General features: G+C 38.6%; 1 protein-coding gene across 8 annotated transcripts in view; it reads left to right on the forward strand.

The window, feature by feature from the left end:
* SCAF8 (SR-related CTD associated factor 8) overlaps window positions 1-20126 on the forward strand; it is a 119133-nt gene that overhangs the window by 45040 nt on the left and 53967 nt on the right. For 4 of the 8 annotated variants that reach the window (XM_070733747.1, XM_070733742.1, XM_070733746.1 and 1 more), the window contains exons 16-20: window positions 353-483; window positions 1667-1811; window positions 3716-3769; window positions 11586-11798; window positions 12531-15890. In XM_070733747.1, coding sequence (XP_070589848.1) covers window positions 353-483; window positions 1667-1811; window positions 3716-3769; window positions 11586-11798; window positions 12531-14113 — 2126 coding nt within the window. In that variant the 3' untranslated portion in view covers window positions 14114-15890. Of the gene's footprint in view, window positions 1-352; window positions 484-1666; window positions 1812-3715; window positions 3770-11585; window positions 11799-12530; window positions 15891-20126 lie in introns of those variants that run through there. The other 4 variants (XM_070733743.1, XM_070733744.1, XM_070733748.1 and 1 more) reach the window with 2 other exon arrangements.

Here is a 20126-nt window from a genome sequence, read left to right on the forward strand (position 1 = left end):
CTTTCTTCCTTCCCACTCACCCTTTAGCCTAGCCTTGCTTTTTCCACCTGCCCCCTTTAGCTGCTCCTCCCTGCCCGCTGTTCGCCTCCCTTCTAAAGTTTGGGATTTTCCTGAAGGATTTGCACGCATTATTTGCTTTTACATTGATTCCTATGGGAAACATTGTTTCATCTTACGAACTTTTCACCTTACGAACCTCCTCCTGGAACCAATTAAGTTCGTATCATGAGGTACCACTGTATTTTTCAATCTCCATTTATTGCGAAAATGTAGGTATCATAGGTAGTAGAGCAAATGCTTATTATCTTCTAATGTGCTTTTCAAAATACTGGTCTGTTGTTGTTTTGTATAGAATGGGAAACTACAAGGATTTCAGAGACTGTAAAAGACAATGTGCCTGTAACCCAGAGTACAACCGTTGACAAAACCACAGTTGTCACAACACAGACAGAAACCTACACACAGTCTGTCGCTATGTTACAGGTTAGTATTGTACTTCCTTTTCTGACCACGCTTTTCTTCCAGTAGTGAAGGACATTCAGATTATTGATTAAATTGACAACTCTACTTTTGTATCAGACAGGGGTGGGTTCCTCTCGGTTTAGACTGGATCGCCCGAAACAGTAGCGAGTCGCTGGTGACTTGACGATGGCGTCACGGCTCCAGTTCAGTCAGTGTTGGTCCGTGGGTGCCGCCATCTGTACCCCCCCCCCAAAGTTTTTGCCATTTGGAAGTTTTTTCTTCTGCTGCTGCCTGAAAAAAGGCTCTGCTTCCCGCCCCTGGGTTTATACATATCTTTATTCCTTCACTCAAAGCACAGCTGATCAGCTCCTCAGCTGTGTTTTGGGCTGATTATAGCTACTGAGCATGTCTTGAAACAGAATTGTACGAGGGGATGTGCAAGCTCACAAAATGTCGCAATGCGAACTAATGGCGAAGGTAAGTGGAACCCACCCCTGGTACCAGATGCACATCTCAGTGATTCTGATATTTGCAACTTGTTGAGGCATTTTTTCCATTTATTTTGAAAAAACCCTCTGAAGTTAAATGTGCACAAAACTGAAAATGCATTGGTTTCAAATCGAGAGTAAAGAACTCCACTCAGACCTCTCAGGAACATCCCATGTTGGTTGTTTCCTAAGGAGGCTCCCAAAAAGTAAGAGGCAGCAAAACTCTGGGAATGATTCCATGGCAAGTTGCCTCCCCCCCAAAATGGTTTTCTTCTCCTATATATGTGAAGGAGATGAACAGTTTAAAAATGTGATAAATAAAATTTAAAAATCTTTAAATTGACCCAAAGTTATTTTTGGAATTAACTGGCAAGTGTTCGGTTTCACTGATAGGGGAGAGAGAATTTGGAAATAAAATGAAAAATAGTTATGTGGACTTTCTAGAAGTTCATTTGTTAGTCAACTATTAAAAGACTAAGTCTGAATTTAAAGAGACAGAACTACTTTTACATTGAAAAGACAGAAATAATACTACATTACCCTTCCTACATGCTTTTTTGTGACAGCAAGCTATAAATCTTATTTGGGGGCTCCAGCTGAAATTTAACAGCAAAATAGCTCAAAGAGACCAATTTCCAGGGATGTGATTTTAAAATTTCCTTCTCATAACTGTATATGGATTAAAGATTATCAGGAATATTTTCTCATTATAACAGATGCCTGTAGCTCCAACTGTGCCAGCTGTTAATTTAGTTCCACCTGCATTTCCTGTTACAATGTCTGTCCCTCCACCTGGTTACAGTGGAATTCCTCCGCCTCCATTCTTGAGAGCAAGCTTTAATCCTTCACAACCACCTCCTGGTAAAGTTATCTTTCCATTCTATAATATAAATCAAAATGTATTGGCATTGTTATTTATTTCTCTTAAATCTACATTAATTTTGCATAATTAGCTAGAAAGCTTCTCAAAGCAGGACCCAATGTTGTGAATAGGGAATTGGATTCAGTGACTTAAGGAATCCCTTTCAGCTTTATGAATCTATGACTCCTTCATTTAAAAAATATTACCGTATTTTTCAGAGTATAAGACATATCTTTTTACCCCCCAAAAGAGGGTGAAAACTTGGGTGTGTCTTATACACCAAATGTAGCCCCATCCATCTACCTCCACTCTGGTTTCTGCCTCCCAGCAATTTATGTCCTTGCAGCAAGCAGGACAGAGCCTGTTAAAGCCAAGCAACTCATTTTTAGCTTACCGACCCTCAGCTAATTTGATGCTGCAGGCCAGCCGTCCACATGTTAAACTGAAAGTGAAACTAAAGCTTCAAGGAAGTAAATTTAGATGTGTTTTAGATCAGTGATTTTCAACCTTTTTTGAGCCTCGGCACATTTTTTACATTTACAAAGCCATGGGGCACACTGAGAGGGGGGGGGGGGGCTAAAAAAAGTTTGGACAAAAAAATTCTCTCTCTTCTTCCCTTTCGCTCTATTTCTCTCCCTCTTTCTTTTTTTCCTCTCTCCATCCCTCTTTCTTTCTCTCTTCCTTCTTTCCTCTTTTTTGCTCTTTCTCCCTCCCTACTTCCCTCTATGTCTTTCTCTTTCTCTTGCTTTCTCTCTTTCTCTCTCTTGCTTTCTTTCTCTCTTGTTCTCTTTCTCTCTCTCTTGCTTTCTTTCTTTCTCTCTCTTGCTTGCTTTCTCTCGCTTGCTTTCTCTCGTTTTCTTTCTCTCTCTCTTGCTCTTTCTTTTTCTTTCTCTTGTTTTCTTTCTCTCTCTGAGCTTTGCGGCACACCTGACCATGTCTCGCGGCACACTAGTGTGCCACGGCACACTGGTTGAAAAACACTGTGTTAGATATTAGATTTGTTACATTGTCACATTGTTATTATTATTGTTGTGAGCTGCCCTGAGTCTGCGGAGAGGGGCGGCATACAAATCTAATAAATTGTTGTTGTTGTTATTATTATTAAATTACTGGGAGGGAGAGGCAGATTTTTATTTCTTCATGCTAATGAGACTGCTGAAACTGAATACAAGAAAGTAAGTCAATAACACTATAAATGTTTGTAGAATGTTCAAATTATTAGACTTATTTTTAAAGACTGCTTTATTATTGTTCTGGACAACTTAACAAAATGAAGAAGCTTTTTAAAATAAATGCTTGATCTGAAGAGTCCCAGTGCTATTGTATCTTCTTTTGAATAGCAGAGAATAACTATAATTCCAGAAAGCCACATCAATTTTAACAGCTTTGTACGATCTGTAAAAGTATAGTCTGAAACGTAACAGAGTCCTGTTTCAGTATTAAAACAAGGCAGCTGAGTTAAACCTTGACTTAATCATGTTTGGAGTAGATCTATTTAAATAATTGGGATGAATCAGTGTGACTATGTTTAAGAAAATTTCTGACATTAATATACTGCCATAATGTACATTTCTCCAATTCTTTGCTGTTTCTATGCGTCAGGCACATATGCACAGAAATACACAGCAAACAGTGTATATCATCTGTACTGTTTGCTGGGAGGCAGAGGCAGCATTTTTTCTCTTGTTTTCCTCACCCAAAACTAAGGTGTGTCTTATACTCTGAAAAATATGATAATTTAATCTGTAGTCATCTATTTGCATAGTGAAGTGGCAGTAAACCTATTAATTTTTGAATTAGGTAATATATGCTTGAACATATTTATAATTTAGCTAAGAATCTTGCTAATTTTTATAAACTTTAATAGATTTATATATTAATATTTATTCTTTTTTTCTTCTAGGTTTCATGCCTCCACCTGTTCCACCACCAGTTCCACCACCAGTAGTTCCAACATGTAAGCTATTTAAACTTTTCTTCATAGGATGCCATGAACTGTCAAGTTGAAAAAATCAATTTGGTTTAATTGACTAAAATTGGATTTATTTTTATAAATAACATTAAAGCTTAGAACTGAATCCCTGCTACTCTTAAATAAATGGACAAGTTTACCTGTATTTGATAGGATGACACATGTATGGGAATTATCAAGAACTATACATAGGCAGTCTGTTCTGTACGAGATGTTTTCCTAGACTTCCAGTTAGGGTTAGGGTTAGACTGGAGACCATAGGAGTCCAGAACTGAAAGATTTTTACATGTAGATAACATTTCTTAGTACGGGAAGTCATTGACTCACAATTACGATTCAGATTGGAACTTCTGTCACAAAGCAATACAATTATTAAATGAATTGTTACAACCCAGTTGTCAAGTGCCCTGTGATTATGTGATTACCATTTGCAATCTTCCATGTTGCCTTGCCCAGAAAGTCTGCCATTGCCTGTTGAGAGGGTTCCTTCTCAATCTCTGGGGTGGCTGAAAGAGCTGCTGGCTAATGGGAGCTGACATCTTCTCATAGGATGCAGAAAAGGAAGCTTAAATCATGAATATTTTAGCTCTATTTCTGCACCCCTTGCAGATGTCAGCTGTCCTTCATGCACAGAAGGGAATTTCTCTGGTGTGGTGTAGAAAAGAAGCTTAAATCATAATGATCTAAGCCTCGTTTCTGCACTCTCCCATGGTGGGACTTACATCTTCAAGTCTTTGCACTTGTATGTCAACTTTATAGTACTTGTGCTTAAAGCACTATAGTGCCTCCTACAGATAGGTTTTGGCATTACTGCCCATAAAATGAAGTAAACAGAGTATCATCCACCTATTCTATGAACTCTCAACTTAATTCTTTCTTAAAACAACAGTTAATATCAGGCAGAATTGCAAAACAAGGTTGACTCAGTCTTCCATGACAGGCACATAACTAAAGATTTTTCTGTCTGATCCTAAGAGGCTGATGCAGTTTTGAAAGCTGTCCTTACTGTATTAACTGCTTAAAATTAATAGGTACCGTATATACTCGAGTATAAGCCGACCCGAGTATAAGCCGAGGCACCAATTTTTGCCACAAAAACTGGGAAAACGTATTGACCCGAGTATAAGCCGAGGTTAGAAAATGCAGTGGCTACTGGTAACTTATAAAAATGGAAAACAATAAAATTACATTAATTGAGACATGTTTTAGAATATTTATTTTAAAGAAAACCAGTAAACTAGCTCTGTAAATTTAAAAGAGGGTAAACAAATTAACAATATTAACAATAAATTAAAAAGTAAAAAAAGTAGCTCGATCAGGAACAAAGCTAAAACCTAAGAGTTAAAATCCTTCAAAACTGGATTCCTTCTCATCATTACTTGGATTTACATTATTGTTCTGTTTTTATATATGCTGTGAGCCACCCTGAGTCCTTGGAGAGGGATTGCATACAAATCCAATTACCGTATTTTCCGGCGTATAAGACGACTGGGCGTATAAGACGACCCCCTAACTTTTCCAGTTAAAATATAGAATTTGAGATATACTCGCCGTATAAGACTACCCCTCTTCTGACGCACACCAAAAAAAAAATGAAAAAACCCCCCATCAGATTTGATTTCAATATGATAATAATTTTAATTCAACTGCTTATGACATGCAGGTGCTTAGCAGGAAAACATAAGACTGCTTGTCATCAAACATAAAACAGTGCAAGTGGATTACACTTTTCATAATTCACTCTAAAGCTGAAATAAACCCATGGGAGCTGCCATGCTGTTTGTTTTCTAGACTGTCAACCAAACTGAAACTGATGATGATAAGAGGAAGATAATAAATAATAGAGAGAGCAAGTGCCGGGCAAGTCCCTGGCGAGTTAGCAACACCTATAACTGCAGGCTAAGTTTTTCTGCCGTGACTGTTTCCCTTTAGAAGCCTTCAAAATCCTCCTGTTCGTCATCTGATATCATAAGTACATCAATGACATCTTGTGGTACATCTGTAAGGCAGTCATCATATGGATTGAATTCCGTATCAGATGGTGTGGTCTCAGCTTCGGCTTCATCTTGCCACAAGTAGTCATCCTCCATGCCATCTAATGAATTGGATATGCCACACTTCTTGAAAGACCTGATTACTGTTTCTGCATCAATATCATTCCAGGCTTTTATGACAAACTGGCACAAAACATCCAGCTGTGGAGCCCGCATGTTTCCTCCTTTTGTGAATGACTTTTCGCCACTAACCATCCATTCATTCCACTGTTCTCGAATGCGATCCTTAAATGGCTTGTTTAGGCACACATCCAGTGGCTGTACCAACGATGTCAGACCTGCAGGAATGACTGCTGCATCTGTGTTTAGTCTTCTAAGCCTTTGCTTGGTTCTGGGGGTTAAATGAGCCCTGAACATATCCCACACTAGTAGACTACGTTTTTTAATAAGTCCACCTGGTCGCCTGCTCCATATATTATCAAACCATAGTTTTACCCCTTCTTCATCCATCCAGCCTTTTTCATTCACATGTACAAAGCAACCAGCAGGGAACTTGAGTTTCGGCATTGTTTTTCTTTTAAAAATAATCATTGGTTTCAGTTTGGCACCATCAGCTGTGCATGCTAGCACCACTGTAAAACTGGACTTCTCATGTCCTGTTGTTTTAATTAGAATTGTTTTTTCACCTTTTTGATGGACAGTTTTATTTCCAATCATATCAAAATTCATTGGAGTTTCATCCATATTTCCAATACTACTTAATGCATAGCCATGTTTAGTGCGCTGCTTTATTACATATCCATGGAAGCTATTTAGTTTGCCATCAAGATCTGCAGGTAATTTTTGGGCAATTTTTGTCTTTTGCCTCAATGCCAAATTATGCCTTCCCATGAATCTAGTGCACCATGATATAGTGGCCTTAAATCTGTTGCTGTGATCTGGGTTAGATTTGGCCCACTGAAGTGCAAACAGACGTATTTGGTTTCGTGTCACCACATAACCGTTTTGGCGACGCTCATTTACCATGTCTGCTACATGTTTTTCGAGTTCTGGCCAGTGTGGGGTGCCTCTTCTTAATGCACACTTACCCCTTGGCATATTCTTTAATGCTTTTTCATTTGCTTTCCAGTCCCGAACCATTTTTTCTGTTACTCCATATTGTCTTGCAGCAGCACAGTTATTATGTTCCATGGCAAAGTTTACAACTTTAAGTTTGAAACTGGCTTCATATTTCTGTCTTCTTGCTGGTGTAGCCATGGTGGGGTTTTGACTTTTGGACATTTGTGTACTGTATTATACTTTGGGGGTATGTTTTATATTGTTCCTGACGCGCTACCGGCTGGTGTTGGAGGCGTCGGAGCAGTTCGCGGCGCTGGCGAGGGAGCTTCGCGCCCAGGAGAGTCTCCCTTACGCAGCCTGGTGCCAGTTGTTTAAGTGTTCCCTTTTCCCTTATTGGATTTGTATGCCGTCCCTCTCCGCAGACTCGGGGTGGCTAACAACTGTAATAAAACAGCATATACCGGTAATAATAATAATCCAATACTAAAAACAGTTAAAAACCCATTGTAAAGGCCTAGGGGGAAAGAGTATCTCAATTCCCCCATGCCTGTTTATATAAATAAGGTGTAGTTTCCAGATTGTCAAGTATCCTTTAAAAGGTTTGGATTATTCTTAGGAGCCACAAGCATCAAAGGGCTGTTGCAACCAGATGTTGAGAACTCCACATCTACCTACTTATCTACCTACCTACCTACCTACCTGTCCGTCCATCCATCTATCTACCTATCCATCATATATCTTTCTATCTATCTATCCATCCATCCATCCATCCATCATCTGTCTGTCTATCTGTCTGTCTCTAAATTTGTAATTGGCTTATAGCAGGACTCTGAGCAGTATACAATTTAATCAATGTAATAAAACGTTAAAACAAAATAATTAAGATTTTTTTAAAATGTAAAATAACGTTATCAAATTACATTTTTTGTATGTGTGGTGGTGGCTATCACACACATGTAAAAAGGCTTCAATCCTTTTGGGGCCTACCATTTTAATGCTGTTAACTAGGCCTGAAGAGATTTCCACTCCACTTAGCATAGCTAAGAATGCTGACAGGCCAAATTGAGGGAAAAACAAGATTAAGAATTGTCCTAAAATTCATTTGCAGTATACAATTTAATCAATGTAATAAAACGTTAAAACAAAATAATTAAGATTTTTTTTAAATGTAAAATAACGTTATCAAATTACATTTTTTGTATGTGTGGTGGTGGCTATCACACACATGTAAAAAGGCTTCAATCCTTTTGGGGCCTACCATTTTAATGCTGTTAACTAGGCCTGAAGAGATTTCCACTCCACTTAGCATAGCTAAGAATGCTGACAGGCCAAATTGAGGGAAAAACAAGATTAAGAATTGTCCTAAAATTCATTTGCAGTATACAATTTAATCAATGTAATAAAACGTTAAAACAAAATAATTAAGATTTTTTTTAAATGTAAAATAACGTTATCAAATTACATTTTTTGTATGTGTGGTGGTGGCTATCACACACATGTAAAAAGGCTTCAATCCTTGTGGGGCCTACCATTTTAATGCTGTTAACTAGGCCTGAAGAGATTTCCACTCCACTTAGCATAGCTAAGAATGCCGACAGGCCAAATTGAGGGAAAAACAAGATTAAGAATTGTCCTAAAATTCATTTGCAGTAACTAAACTTAATAAAGCATCAAACAGTCACCTCTTCAGGTAAAGTCAGATGTAACCAGCTGTTGGACAATTAGTAAACAGGTTGCTCAATGGCCCTCCTAGAACTGACAAAGGCATTCAAACTGTCAACTGCCACAACCATCTTAGAATGGAACGTACGGTACGTATTCAAATATGTCAGAGTTCTGAAACAGTTGCCGAAGGGGGCGGGGGAAGACAGGCATTTTAAAAAAAAAAAAAAACTCTTCCCTTTTATTTTTCTTTTTTCTTTTCTTCTTTCTTCTCCGCCTCGCCTCCGGTACTCCCGCCGCCTTTGCCTCTTGCCCGCCGGGCAAGGGGCAAAGGCGGCGGCGGGAGTACCGGAGGCGAGGTGGAGAAGAAAGAAGCTGCGGATAGCTGGCGAGGCGCAGCTAGAGGGCTGGACTCCAGCAAAGCCGGCGGCGGGAGCCCTTTTTTTTTTCTTCTTTCTTCTCCGCCTCGCCTCCGGTACTCCCGCCGCCTTTGCCTCTTGCCCGCCGGGCAAGGGGCAAAGGCGGCGGCGGGAGTACCGGAGGCGAGGTGGAGAAGAAAGAAGCTGCGGATAGCTGGCGAGGCGCAGCTAGAGGGCTGGACTCCAGCAAAGCCAGCGGCGGGAGCCCTTTTTTTTTCTTCTTTCTTCTCCGCCTCGCCTCCGGTACTCCCGCCGCCTTTGCCTCTTGCCCGCCGGGCAAGGGGCAAAGGCGGCGGCGGGAGTACCGGAGGCGAGGTGGAGAAGAAAGAAGCTGCGGATAGCTGGCGAGGCGCAGCTAGAGGGCTGGACTCCAGCAAAGCCGGCGGCGGGAGCCCTTTTTTTTTCTTCTTTCTTCTCCGCCTCGCCTCCGGTACTCCCGCCGCCTTTGCCTCTTGCCCGCCGGGCAAGGGGCAAAGGCGGCGGCGGGAGTACCGGAGGCGAGGTGGAGAAGAAAGAAGCTGCGGATAGCTGGCGAGGCGCAGCTAGAGGGCTGGACTCCAGCAAAGCCGGCGGCGGGAGCCCTTTTTTTTTTCTTCTTTCTTCTCCGCCTCGCCTCCGGTACTCCCGCCGCCTTTGCCTCTTGCCCACCGGGCAAGGGGCAAAGGCGGCGGCGGGAGTACCGGAGGCGAGGTGGAGAAGAAAGAAGCTGCGGATAGCTGGCGAGGCGCAGCTAGAGGGCTGGACTCCAGCAAAGCCGGCGGCGGGAGCCCTTTTTTTTTTCTTCTTTCTTCTCCGCCTCGCCTCCGGTACTCCCGCCGCCTTTGCCTCTTGCCCGCCGGGCAAGGGGCAAAGGCGGCGGCGGGAGTACCGGAGGCGAGGTGGAGAAGAAAGAAGCTGCGGATAGCTGGCGAGGCGCAGCTAGAGGGCTGGACTCCAGCAAAGCCAGCGGCGGGAGCCCTTTTTTTTTTCTTCTTTCTTCTCCGCCTCGCCTCCGGTACTCCCGCCGCCTTTGCCTCTTGCCCGCCGGGCAAGGGGCAAAGGCGGCGGCGGGAGTACCGGAGGCGAGGTGGAGAAGAAAGAAGCTGCGGATAGCTGGCGAGGCGCAGCTAGAGGGCTGGACTCCAGCAAAGCCGGCGGCGGGAGCCCTTTTTTTTCTTCTTTCTTCTCCGCCTCGCCTCCGCTACTCCAGCAAAGCCGGCGGCGGGAGCGGCGGCAAAGCGGCGGAATCTGTGGAATCAGTATCCGGCGTATAAGACGACCCCCCACTTTAGATAAGATTTTCGGGGGTTAAAAAGTCGTCTTATACGCCGGAAAATTCGGTAAATAAATAAATAAACAAACAAACAAACAAATAAGTGTATCCAAAGAAGAGCTTCAGCATTAGCTGCTGTGAGGTTATCAGCATAGAAAACCAAATAGATAGATAGATAGATAGATAGATAGATAGATAGATAGATAGATAGATAGATAGATAGATAGATAGATAGATAGATAGATATAGATAGAAAGATAGACAGACAGACAGAAAAATAGATAGATAGATAGAAATAGATAGATAGATATAGATAGAAAGATAGATAGACAGACAGACAGACAGAAAAATAGATAGATAGATAGATAGATAGATAGATAGATAGAAATAGATAGATAGATATAGATAGAAAGATAGATAGACAGACAGACAGACAGATAGAAAAATAGATAGATAGATAGATATAGATAGAAAGATAGATAGACAGACAGACAGATAGAAAAATAGATAGATAGATAGATAGAAATAGATATAGATAGATAGATAGATAGATAGATAGATAGAAAGAAAAATAGTTAGATAGAAAAATAGATAGATAGAAATAGATACAGATAGATAGATAGATAGATGATAGATAGATAGATAGATAGACAGATAGATAGATATAAAGATAGACAGACAGATAGAAAAATAGATAGATAGATAGATAGATAGATAGAAATAGATACAGATAGATAGATAGATAGAAAAATAGATAGATAGAAAAATAGATAGATAGAAAGATAGACAGATAGAAAAAGAATTCCTGTCTAGCTCTGCCTCATAACACATTATTAGATCCTATCCAAGCAAGGACAGCAACTACCACAAAATACCATTTTTTAAACAGTTTAAATCCTTTCAAAGGAGGGGGAGGAGAATCTGACAGCAGGGGGCCTTTTTAATCCGACTCACCATTGCAAATGGCTGCCTTCTTTGAGCTAGGGAGAGGAACTACGGCGTGCCAGAGGGAACAAAAGCTGGTGCCTCCTCGCTCTGGCTCAAGCAATGGCGCCCTCGTGTGGTGACTTTGTCAATGACCCGAGTATAAGCCGAGGCTGTGTTTTTCAGCCCATTTTTGGGGCTAAAAAACTCGGCTTATACTCGAGTATATACGGTAATAGATCGTTTATTGTTATTGATGAGTAATGATTAGAATTTTTTAAAAATTATAATCCGATTGTATAATTTTGATGGATTTTCTAATAGCTTTCTTAACTCTGGATGTTTTAAAGATTATGTTTTTGATTGTGATTACTTTTTTATACAGCAAGTAGAAAGATGTTTCAGAGTTCGATTAACATACTGGTGGATTCTTTTAGAAAGACATACATAGATTTGCACAAGCATTAATGTGCATATGTATTGATTTACAGCTCTTGTACAACCATCGCTGAGTATTGCTCAAGAATCAATGAAAGATTTTAGCAGCCTTGTTCTACCAGGTGGTACGGTTTCTAGTAGTCTTACGACACCAACATTATCTGCCGGAAGTGTCTTTTCTTCTCTTTCAAAGAACAGTTCAGAATTAGATGAAAAAGGATCTCTTCGTGCTGATCTTCAGACCTCTTCTACTGAAAACAGAACTGGTAAATAGCACTAAAAAACCTTTTTGGAGTGTTATATGCGTACTTATAAATATGTATGTATATGGAAAATTCATATGCACATATACATGCTTGCATAAAAATGTCATAATTTTCAAGAATTCTAGTCCTGTGTCAGATGTCATATTTGGGAGAGTATTGAATTTACCTGTTGTTTCTCAGACCTAAATAAAGACCGACAGACTATACTAGAAGAATAGGACTATACTAGAAGGATAGGAAATAGAATCAGCATAACTGGAATTGTTTATTAGCCCAGTTGCAATATAATTTCTGGTTTTTTCCCAGCAGTGGTATGTTTTTATAAGAACTGTTATTCACTCATTATATTGCCACAATACCTTTTTGTTCATTTAATCTGAATTGTATTAATATTAATATACAAATAATTTTTAAAAATTAAACAATTTTTATAATTTCTATTCACTCAAATATACAAGGAGATAGGAAAATCATATGCCAAATCCTAGTTCTTTTTTTTAGTGCTTTATAATTTTCCAGATAAAATATTTTAAAAGCTTACAAGTTTTCTAAACATTGATTTTATAAGCTATTCTTCATAAGAAATACTGTTTACTTTTTCTTAAATATATTATAATACAAAACCAACCAGTATATCTTGAATTTAGTTTAATCTGACTCTATAATCAAATTATTGAAGTATTAGTTAGGCATGGTTGTTTCAATTCTCTGATTTAAGTTTTTGTATTTTAGTTCAAGATGACGTTTCAAGCAGTTCTGGACTTACCGAGGGAATACAGCCACCTGGTATCACAACCAGTTCTGGGCATGTAGGGGGAATCCAGCCACCCCACGTCTCAAGTAGTGCGGGACTTGTGCAGCCAGTCAGTGTCTCAAGCAGCTCTGGACTTTTGACACGAGTTCAACCACCCACTGCTTCAAATAGCTCCGGTCTTATAACAGGTGTTCAGGCTCCAAGTGTCTCAAGTAGTTCTGGGCTTTTGACAGGACTTCAGCCCATGAATGTTTCAAGCAGCTCCAGCCTTTTAATGGGAATTCAACCACCCATAGTCTCAAATAATACTGGACGTTTGTCAGGAATCCAGCCACCAATTGTGTCAAGCAATTCTGCAATGTTAGGATTGCCACCACCAATAGTTTCAAGTAGTTCTGGACTGTTAGGATTGCCACCACCAAATATTTCAGGTAGTTCTGGACTATTAGGACTACAACCACCCACTGGAATTCAAAATTTGCCCCATTTAACTATGGGTAGTCAACGGTTGCCTGGAATTCCTCTAGTAGACATCCGATCGGGATTAATACCACAACCACCTGGTCCCAAGTATCCACTACTGCAACCTGGGATGCCACCACAACGTACAATTCCTCCTCCAGCTATACTTGATCCATCCCTTCCTCCACCTAGAGTTCCTTTCCTTCCAGGAGATATTTTTACTCAAGCAGAGAGGTCATTTGCAACTTCCAGTAGACAAAATATGGATATTTCTAACCCAGATAAAAGATTGTCTGTTGGGGAAGATAGCATTCAACAAGAAGGAGATAGAGACTATCGATTCCCTCCATTGGAAAGCAGGGATCGAACATCTTCAGTAGATATAAGGGATTCTATTGGAAGGCCACCACTAGATCCGAGAGAAGGTCTAGGTCGACCTCCTATAGATGGAAGAGAACATCTAATGAGGCCACATATAGATTTACGGGACAACTTTGGAAGGCCAGGGATTGATAATTTGAGAAGAGAACATTTTGCTTTCAACCCAGAAAAACATTGGGGTCAAAGAGGAGATTATGATGAAAGAGAACACCAGACCTTTCCTGTATATGGTGGTCTCAAGGGGTTCCAGGACTTTCGAGAGAGATATCGGCCAACAAACTATAGATTTGAAACTCGAAGTGGCCCTCCCTGGAACAGAGGACTTGAACAAGATGTTCACAGAGACTTTGATGACCGTCGTAGACCATGGGAAAGACAAAGGGACAGGGATGATAGAGATTTTAATTTTGGTAGAGAAATTAATGGAAACAGATTTGGGAGAGAGAGAATACAGAACAACTGGATACCCCCTCCACATCCAAGAGTGTTTGAATATTTTGAAGGTGGTGCTTCTCAACAAAAAGTTGATAGTGTACCCCAAGTTAACGGTGAAAACACAGAGACAGAGAATCAGCCATCTGCTGTCCAAGTGGAAGATGAATTGGAATTTTATGAAAAGTTGGCGACTTCAAATGAGACAAAAAAAGAGAAGAGTGACACAGAAGCTGAATTAGAAAATGAACCAGTGGTAGAAAGCACAGAAACTGAGGGGACATAATCATCACTCAGTAGGTAAAAAGATACCTTTTGTAAAGTTGTCATCTCTCTCTGTAATAGATGAATGGCTGACTGGACCTTAGTAGTTCATTTTTTTTCTTCCAGAATTAAGTTAATCTAATATTCATGTTCATCTTTCACTTAAATAGTTGTACAACTGACCTGTATAGAATATTGTTTTTAATTTGAACATGGTAGGTAAAGTTTGTCTTTCTTTTCTTTTTTCTTTTTTTTCCTGGCAAAATGCAAACTTTCCCCACTTGCTTTTACTTCTGAAGGATAAATTACAGCTTGTCAAACAAAGAAAAAGACTTCCTATGGAAGAACTTGATTTTTTTAGATGCTATTAGGTTGGCCATAGAAATTGTTTTACTTGAAAACAGGCGCTGGTATACCTTATCCAGATTTCTAGGCTGCTGCAAATTTTTAAAACATAGGCAGAGCTGTGATATTAAAAGTTCCCTCAGTTTGGCCCAGAAAAGGAGCATAAATAATACAGAGATGGTGTGTTTTTGGAATTTCTGCATTATAGTCTCTGTTTCTCAAACGAGTGTCCATGAGCTGTCCTTCTCATACTATAATTAGTTTAAAAAATAACATACGTTTTAAATGTTTTTTTAGATGCCAATAAAGCATTATTTGTTTGATAAGCATTCTAGGTATTGTATTTTTTATATACAATCTATAACATTCTGGTTGAATTGTGCTTTAACTAATTGTTGCAAAAGGTTTATAATGCTGTTGTAAAACTAGTGCAACAATTATATATGTTACAAAAGCATATGCCTTTCTACTAAAAATAATCATGGAATCACATTAGTTTGTGTATAATATATGTATGTAAATATTTGTGTAAAACTGTATGTAGATACCACTGTTTCTGTGTGTGATAGTGCATGCGCACACACTCACAGAATAATGTAGACAGTTAAATAAAATGAAATGAATTAGGTTATGCAATTTCATATTTAATCTTTAGGTAGAAAGAAAATTGTAGATGCTGATGTGACAGGCTAAACAAATTAATATTTGCTCTTCTAAATTCTTATTACTTCAGAAGGTGGACTGGCATGCTCTGAAGGCTGAAGAGTAAGATTTAAGGATGCTTTTTAAGTGTGGCAATATATGGTGCAAAAATGAAGCAAATGTTTGAATTGTCATTTTTGTAATGCTTCTGGTGTTTTGGGTAGAAAGTGATATATAAAAATACTTTGTTGATGATTTGCTTGCTGTGAATATTGAGTTCATAGTTGTTATCTAAAACATATTGAGTCACTTTAAGAACAAAACACCCTTGCTTATCTCAAAAAACTGACCACGTAAAGGTTTAGGTTTCAAGATTTTTTAGGCTGCAATCGTATATGCATTTAACTTGGATTAAGCTTCATTGATCTGGCATCTGGATATTTGGAATTTTTTAAACTCTGGGCTAGCTAATTTCCATAATTTGAAATGGCCTCATAAAAATATTTTTGTCCAATCCAAAAATATGTTTTTAGGATCTACTCTCTAACAAGTAAATAGAATGTAACCATTTATCCTTTATTTTTTCTTTTTAAAAGCCTTCAAAATCTAAAGAATATGATAGTTCTAGAATTTATATTATGCTATATTATGGAAAATGACACCTTCAAGAAAAGTTTGAATTTTCAGTGATGTGAATTATTCAAATTCCACAAAATTATGTTTCTATAATAATAATATGAAATAACAGGAATTTCATTAATACTATGAAGTCAATACACTTATTGCAATAAAGTTTGAGAATTACAATCTTACAATTTGGAAATTCACAGTTGCGCTACCATTTTTGCGTTTGGTCAATTTAAGTATTAAATTACAAATGCATTATTTTTGCATACTTATTGGCAGTCTGCCTGTTAGGATGGATTCACTTTCATTGAATTACTGTTGCCAAAATATAACAGCATCAAGAATCAGGATAATCAGTATAACCTAGCCACAATGCCCCAGATTTGTGTTTGCTGACAGGAAATAATGCAACAGTTGAATATAATTGTATTTTTTTATTTTGGGACAGTAGCTCTAATAAGATAAGTGTTTGATTGGATTCTTGATTTTTATAAATGGCCAAAAACATGTTATGCGGTTTCAGTTTAAGTCTTGGAATAGTACTATCTACATATCACTATCATATAAAAAGATATCTTGGAACTATGTATCTTTTAAAATATTAAATAGCATAATAGTATGTCATACTTTATTATCTTTGGACACAGCATCTGATGAGTAAGATAGGCATAACTCAGGCCTGGCATAAATCAGATCTACTAGTTGAGGAAAAAGTTGGATGAGACAAAGGTGCCTTTTAGATAGAAGGGATCTCCAGACTAGGTAGTTATGTTCTGTTGGTAGAAGGTTACTGCTAGTGGTATTCCAAATTATGGTAGTAAACATAACACTTACAGGAGTCAGGGACATTTTGAGAATTGCTGAATTTGTAGCTGTTCCATTTTTTGGGTGAGAAATTGTAATTGTAATCTATCCACCAACTTATTGGAAATAGAATCAGCTGTGAGTCTTTTGCTTGTTATGATTGTTTTCCTTGTGAGGCTAAAGTTGATAACTTAAGTGAATGAAATTAATAGTCTAATCACTAATTATTATAATAGCAAACTATTATAGTCTAGAAATTATTTGAGAATATACTGCTCTTGCTCTATATTTTTCTCTTGTTCCCATATATGTAATAAACATTTGTTTTATAGAGAAAAACTGTCCCTTTTCAGCAAGTTTACAGCTAATTTTTATAAACATAATTTCTATTTTTCAGTGGTATATTGGTTTAACATGTAATTTTTAAATGTGTTTTGATGAGTTTATTATAGAAAATAAAGTAAAATCTCAAACAAATGAAGTAACCAAAATAGAAATGTAATTAGCAAATAAAATTATTATACTCTAATTCAAAATATTGACAGTCCTGTAAAAACTTCATTAGGCACCATGTTAAATTGATCTCTTCAAATGAAAATTAAATCGTAACCAGAAATTTGCACTATAATTGACACCATACAGAATATGCATAGCATCTTTGAGAAGCTAATTTGACATTCCTAGAATGTAAACTCATCATTTAAAAAGAGACTGCTCCCATATACATGTTTAAATACAAATAATCCATGTGTCTGATTTCTATAATCCTATTTCCAGTGGTGCTCATGAAATTATAATTTATCAGGAATGATTTCCCATAGATTCTGCAGTTCATGCGAAACATTAAATGCCAATACTAGTTGCCTTGCTTTATTTTTTAAAAGATGTATATTTCCAAAATGCGTTTTTACTCTAAGACCTTTCAAAAATCACAAGTAAGTGTGACCACAAATTGATACTAAAATTATAACAGTGATGTTCAGACTTTATACTGGTTACTAATAATTCTGCGGCACTTCTTGATGATTTTTTGTTGGTTTTCTAGTATGAAAAGATGGCTATAGTGCTCAAACCTACTGCATTGAGTTGAGTTGAATTTGCATAGGATTGCAGCCTTGAAATGCAATGTAAATTTATCTGTGAAGTTTTTCTTGTTTGGTTTTTAATTAATCTTACTTATGAAATGCCCTGGTATGTTTTTGCAAATACTTAAAACTGATTACAGTACCTATAAAAATGAATATGACTGGAAATCTTACTTTTAGTGTGTTATACTATATGTTTGTAGTTTCTCACATGAGGAAGAACTTATGAGCTTGACAGTTCCTAACATTCCATCCCTAATTTCTGAAAGAACTTTTCTTTTTGACAGTTATTTTACTTCTTCCCTTCTATACTATTAGATGTGATTCCTCCTTTGGTATTTGAATAGCCATCTTCTTTCTATAAAATCTAAGAATATACAAAAAGTTTACTTCAAAATGTGTGAACTATTTAGTATATTTCATTTGACACTCTGCAATCTACTACTCTGACACTTGCTCTTACTGTTAAGCTTGCTCTTACCAGTTCCAATAGGATAATTGCCATCCAGTCTACAGTCCCAGTGGGAAAAACTGAAAAATCAGAATCGTACAATATGAATTTTGTTATATTAACACTACACTTTAGGTGAAATAGAATCTATTTTGAAATGTGTGTGGGTTTTTTGGGACAATTTAAATCTCAAAGTATGGGCTTGGAATTATTTTAGTGTGCTTGAATAAACAACTCATAGTTCCAGAACCATAGTGACAAGGATGTCCGAATACACAGTGCATAGTATTCAGACACCCTTCACTTTTGTCAATTTTGTTATGCTACAGCTGGATTCTACAGTTGTTGAAATTCATTTTTCCTCATCAATATACAGTCATTACCCTATAATGACAAAGTGAAAACAGAATTTTAGAAATCTGTAAATTTATCAAAAAGAAAAGAGTTGCGACAGTTTACGAACAATTGCAGAGGCGCAACATTCATCCTATTTCCTTGCTTCCCCACATTTGCTTTCCTCTCACATCCTGTCGCGTTGGATTCAACTTGCAAAGATCTATGTCTTCTCAGCCATAGTTTCTTTGCCTTAGGAGAGGAGAGCGGGATGATTTCCCTTCCAGTTTCCGATTGGCTTGCAAATGCCTTTTGTTCCAAGAGTGAAATGTTCTGGGGGCCGTGATCTTCCATGACTTCAGGCAACCATTCTCTACAAAAGGAGAAGTGTGCCTGAAGTCATGTGAGATCACAGTCCCCAGAATATTTCACTTTTGGCACAAAAAACATTTGCACACTGATTGGATGTTGAAAGGAAAATCATCCATCAGGGAAAGAAACTGTGACAGAGAGGGGACAGGTTTTTGCAAGTTAAGTTAGTCCAGCACAGCAGGATGGGATGGGGAAGCAGGCATCTCAGTAGATCGGATAGGCCTTAGGTGGCCTGTTCCCTCACTTGGCCCCTCCATGGCCTTCCCCACCCTGAGATACCTCATGTACATTTGATTAGTGAATGTGTGGCTGAAAGCAGGGAGTGATCAGATTCAAGTCATGTGATTCACTCCTATGAATCCTGGAGTAAAAATGTAACTGGCAGTCTTCGTTACGTTCATAACTCAAGGACTGCCTCTATCACATTGGCATAAGTATTCAGACCCTTCACTAATTTGTTGAAGCACCTTTGGTAATAATTATGGCCTCAAGTCTTTTGGGATATGATGTGACAATTTTGTACATCTGAATTGGGGGATATTTTGACATTCTACCTTGCAAATCTCCTCAAGCTCAGTCAAGTTGGATGGTGACCATCAGTGGACAACCATTTTCAGGTCCCTTCAGAGATGTTCAATAGGGTTCAAGTCAGGGCTCCGGCTGGGTCACTCTAAGATATTCACAAGTTGTTCATAAGCCACTCCTGCATTATCTTGGCTGATTTTTTAAGATCATTTTCATGTAGAAAAGTGAACCTTTGGCCCAGTCTGACATCCTAAGCGTTGTGGAACATATTTTCATTGAGAATATCCCTGTACTTTGCTCCATTCCCTCAACCCTGACCAATCTCCCAGTACATCCTGCTGAAATACAGCCCCACAGCATGATGGCTACCACTACCATGCTTCGGTGTTGGGCCGTTATTGGGCAGGTGATGAGCGGAGGTGCCTGGTTTCCTCCAGACATGTTTAGAATTGAGGCCAAACAATTCAGTCTTGGTTTTCATCAGACCAGTGAACCTTGTTCCTCACAGTCTGAGAACCCTTCAGGTCCTTCTTTGCAAACTCCAAGTGGGCTTTTATGTGTGGAGAGGCACTGAGGAGAGACTTCCATCTAGTCATTCTGCCATAAAGCTCAGATCGGCGGAGGGCTGCAGTGATGGTTGTCCTTTTCGAGCTCTGTCCTATCTCCTCACAGGGTCTGTGGAGTTCAATAAGATCATGATTGGCTCAGGAATTCTGGGAGTTGAAGTCAACAAGTCATAGAAGAACCAACTCTGCCTAACCCTGTGTTAGAGTGACCATCGGGTTCTTGGTCACCTCTCTTAGTATGGTCCTTCTCCCTCAATTGCACAGTTTGACCAGGCAACTAGCTCA

Source organism: Erythrolamprus reginae, chromosome 1 (assembly GCF_031021105.1).
Source record: "Erythrolamprus reginae isolate rEryReg1 chromosome 1, rEryReg1.hap1, whole genome shotgun sequence".
Lineage (NCBI taxonomy): Eukaryota > Metazoa > Chordata > Lepidosauria > Squamata > Dipsadidae > Erythrolamprus > Erythrolamprus reginae.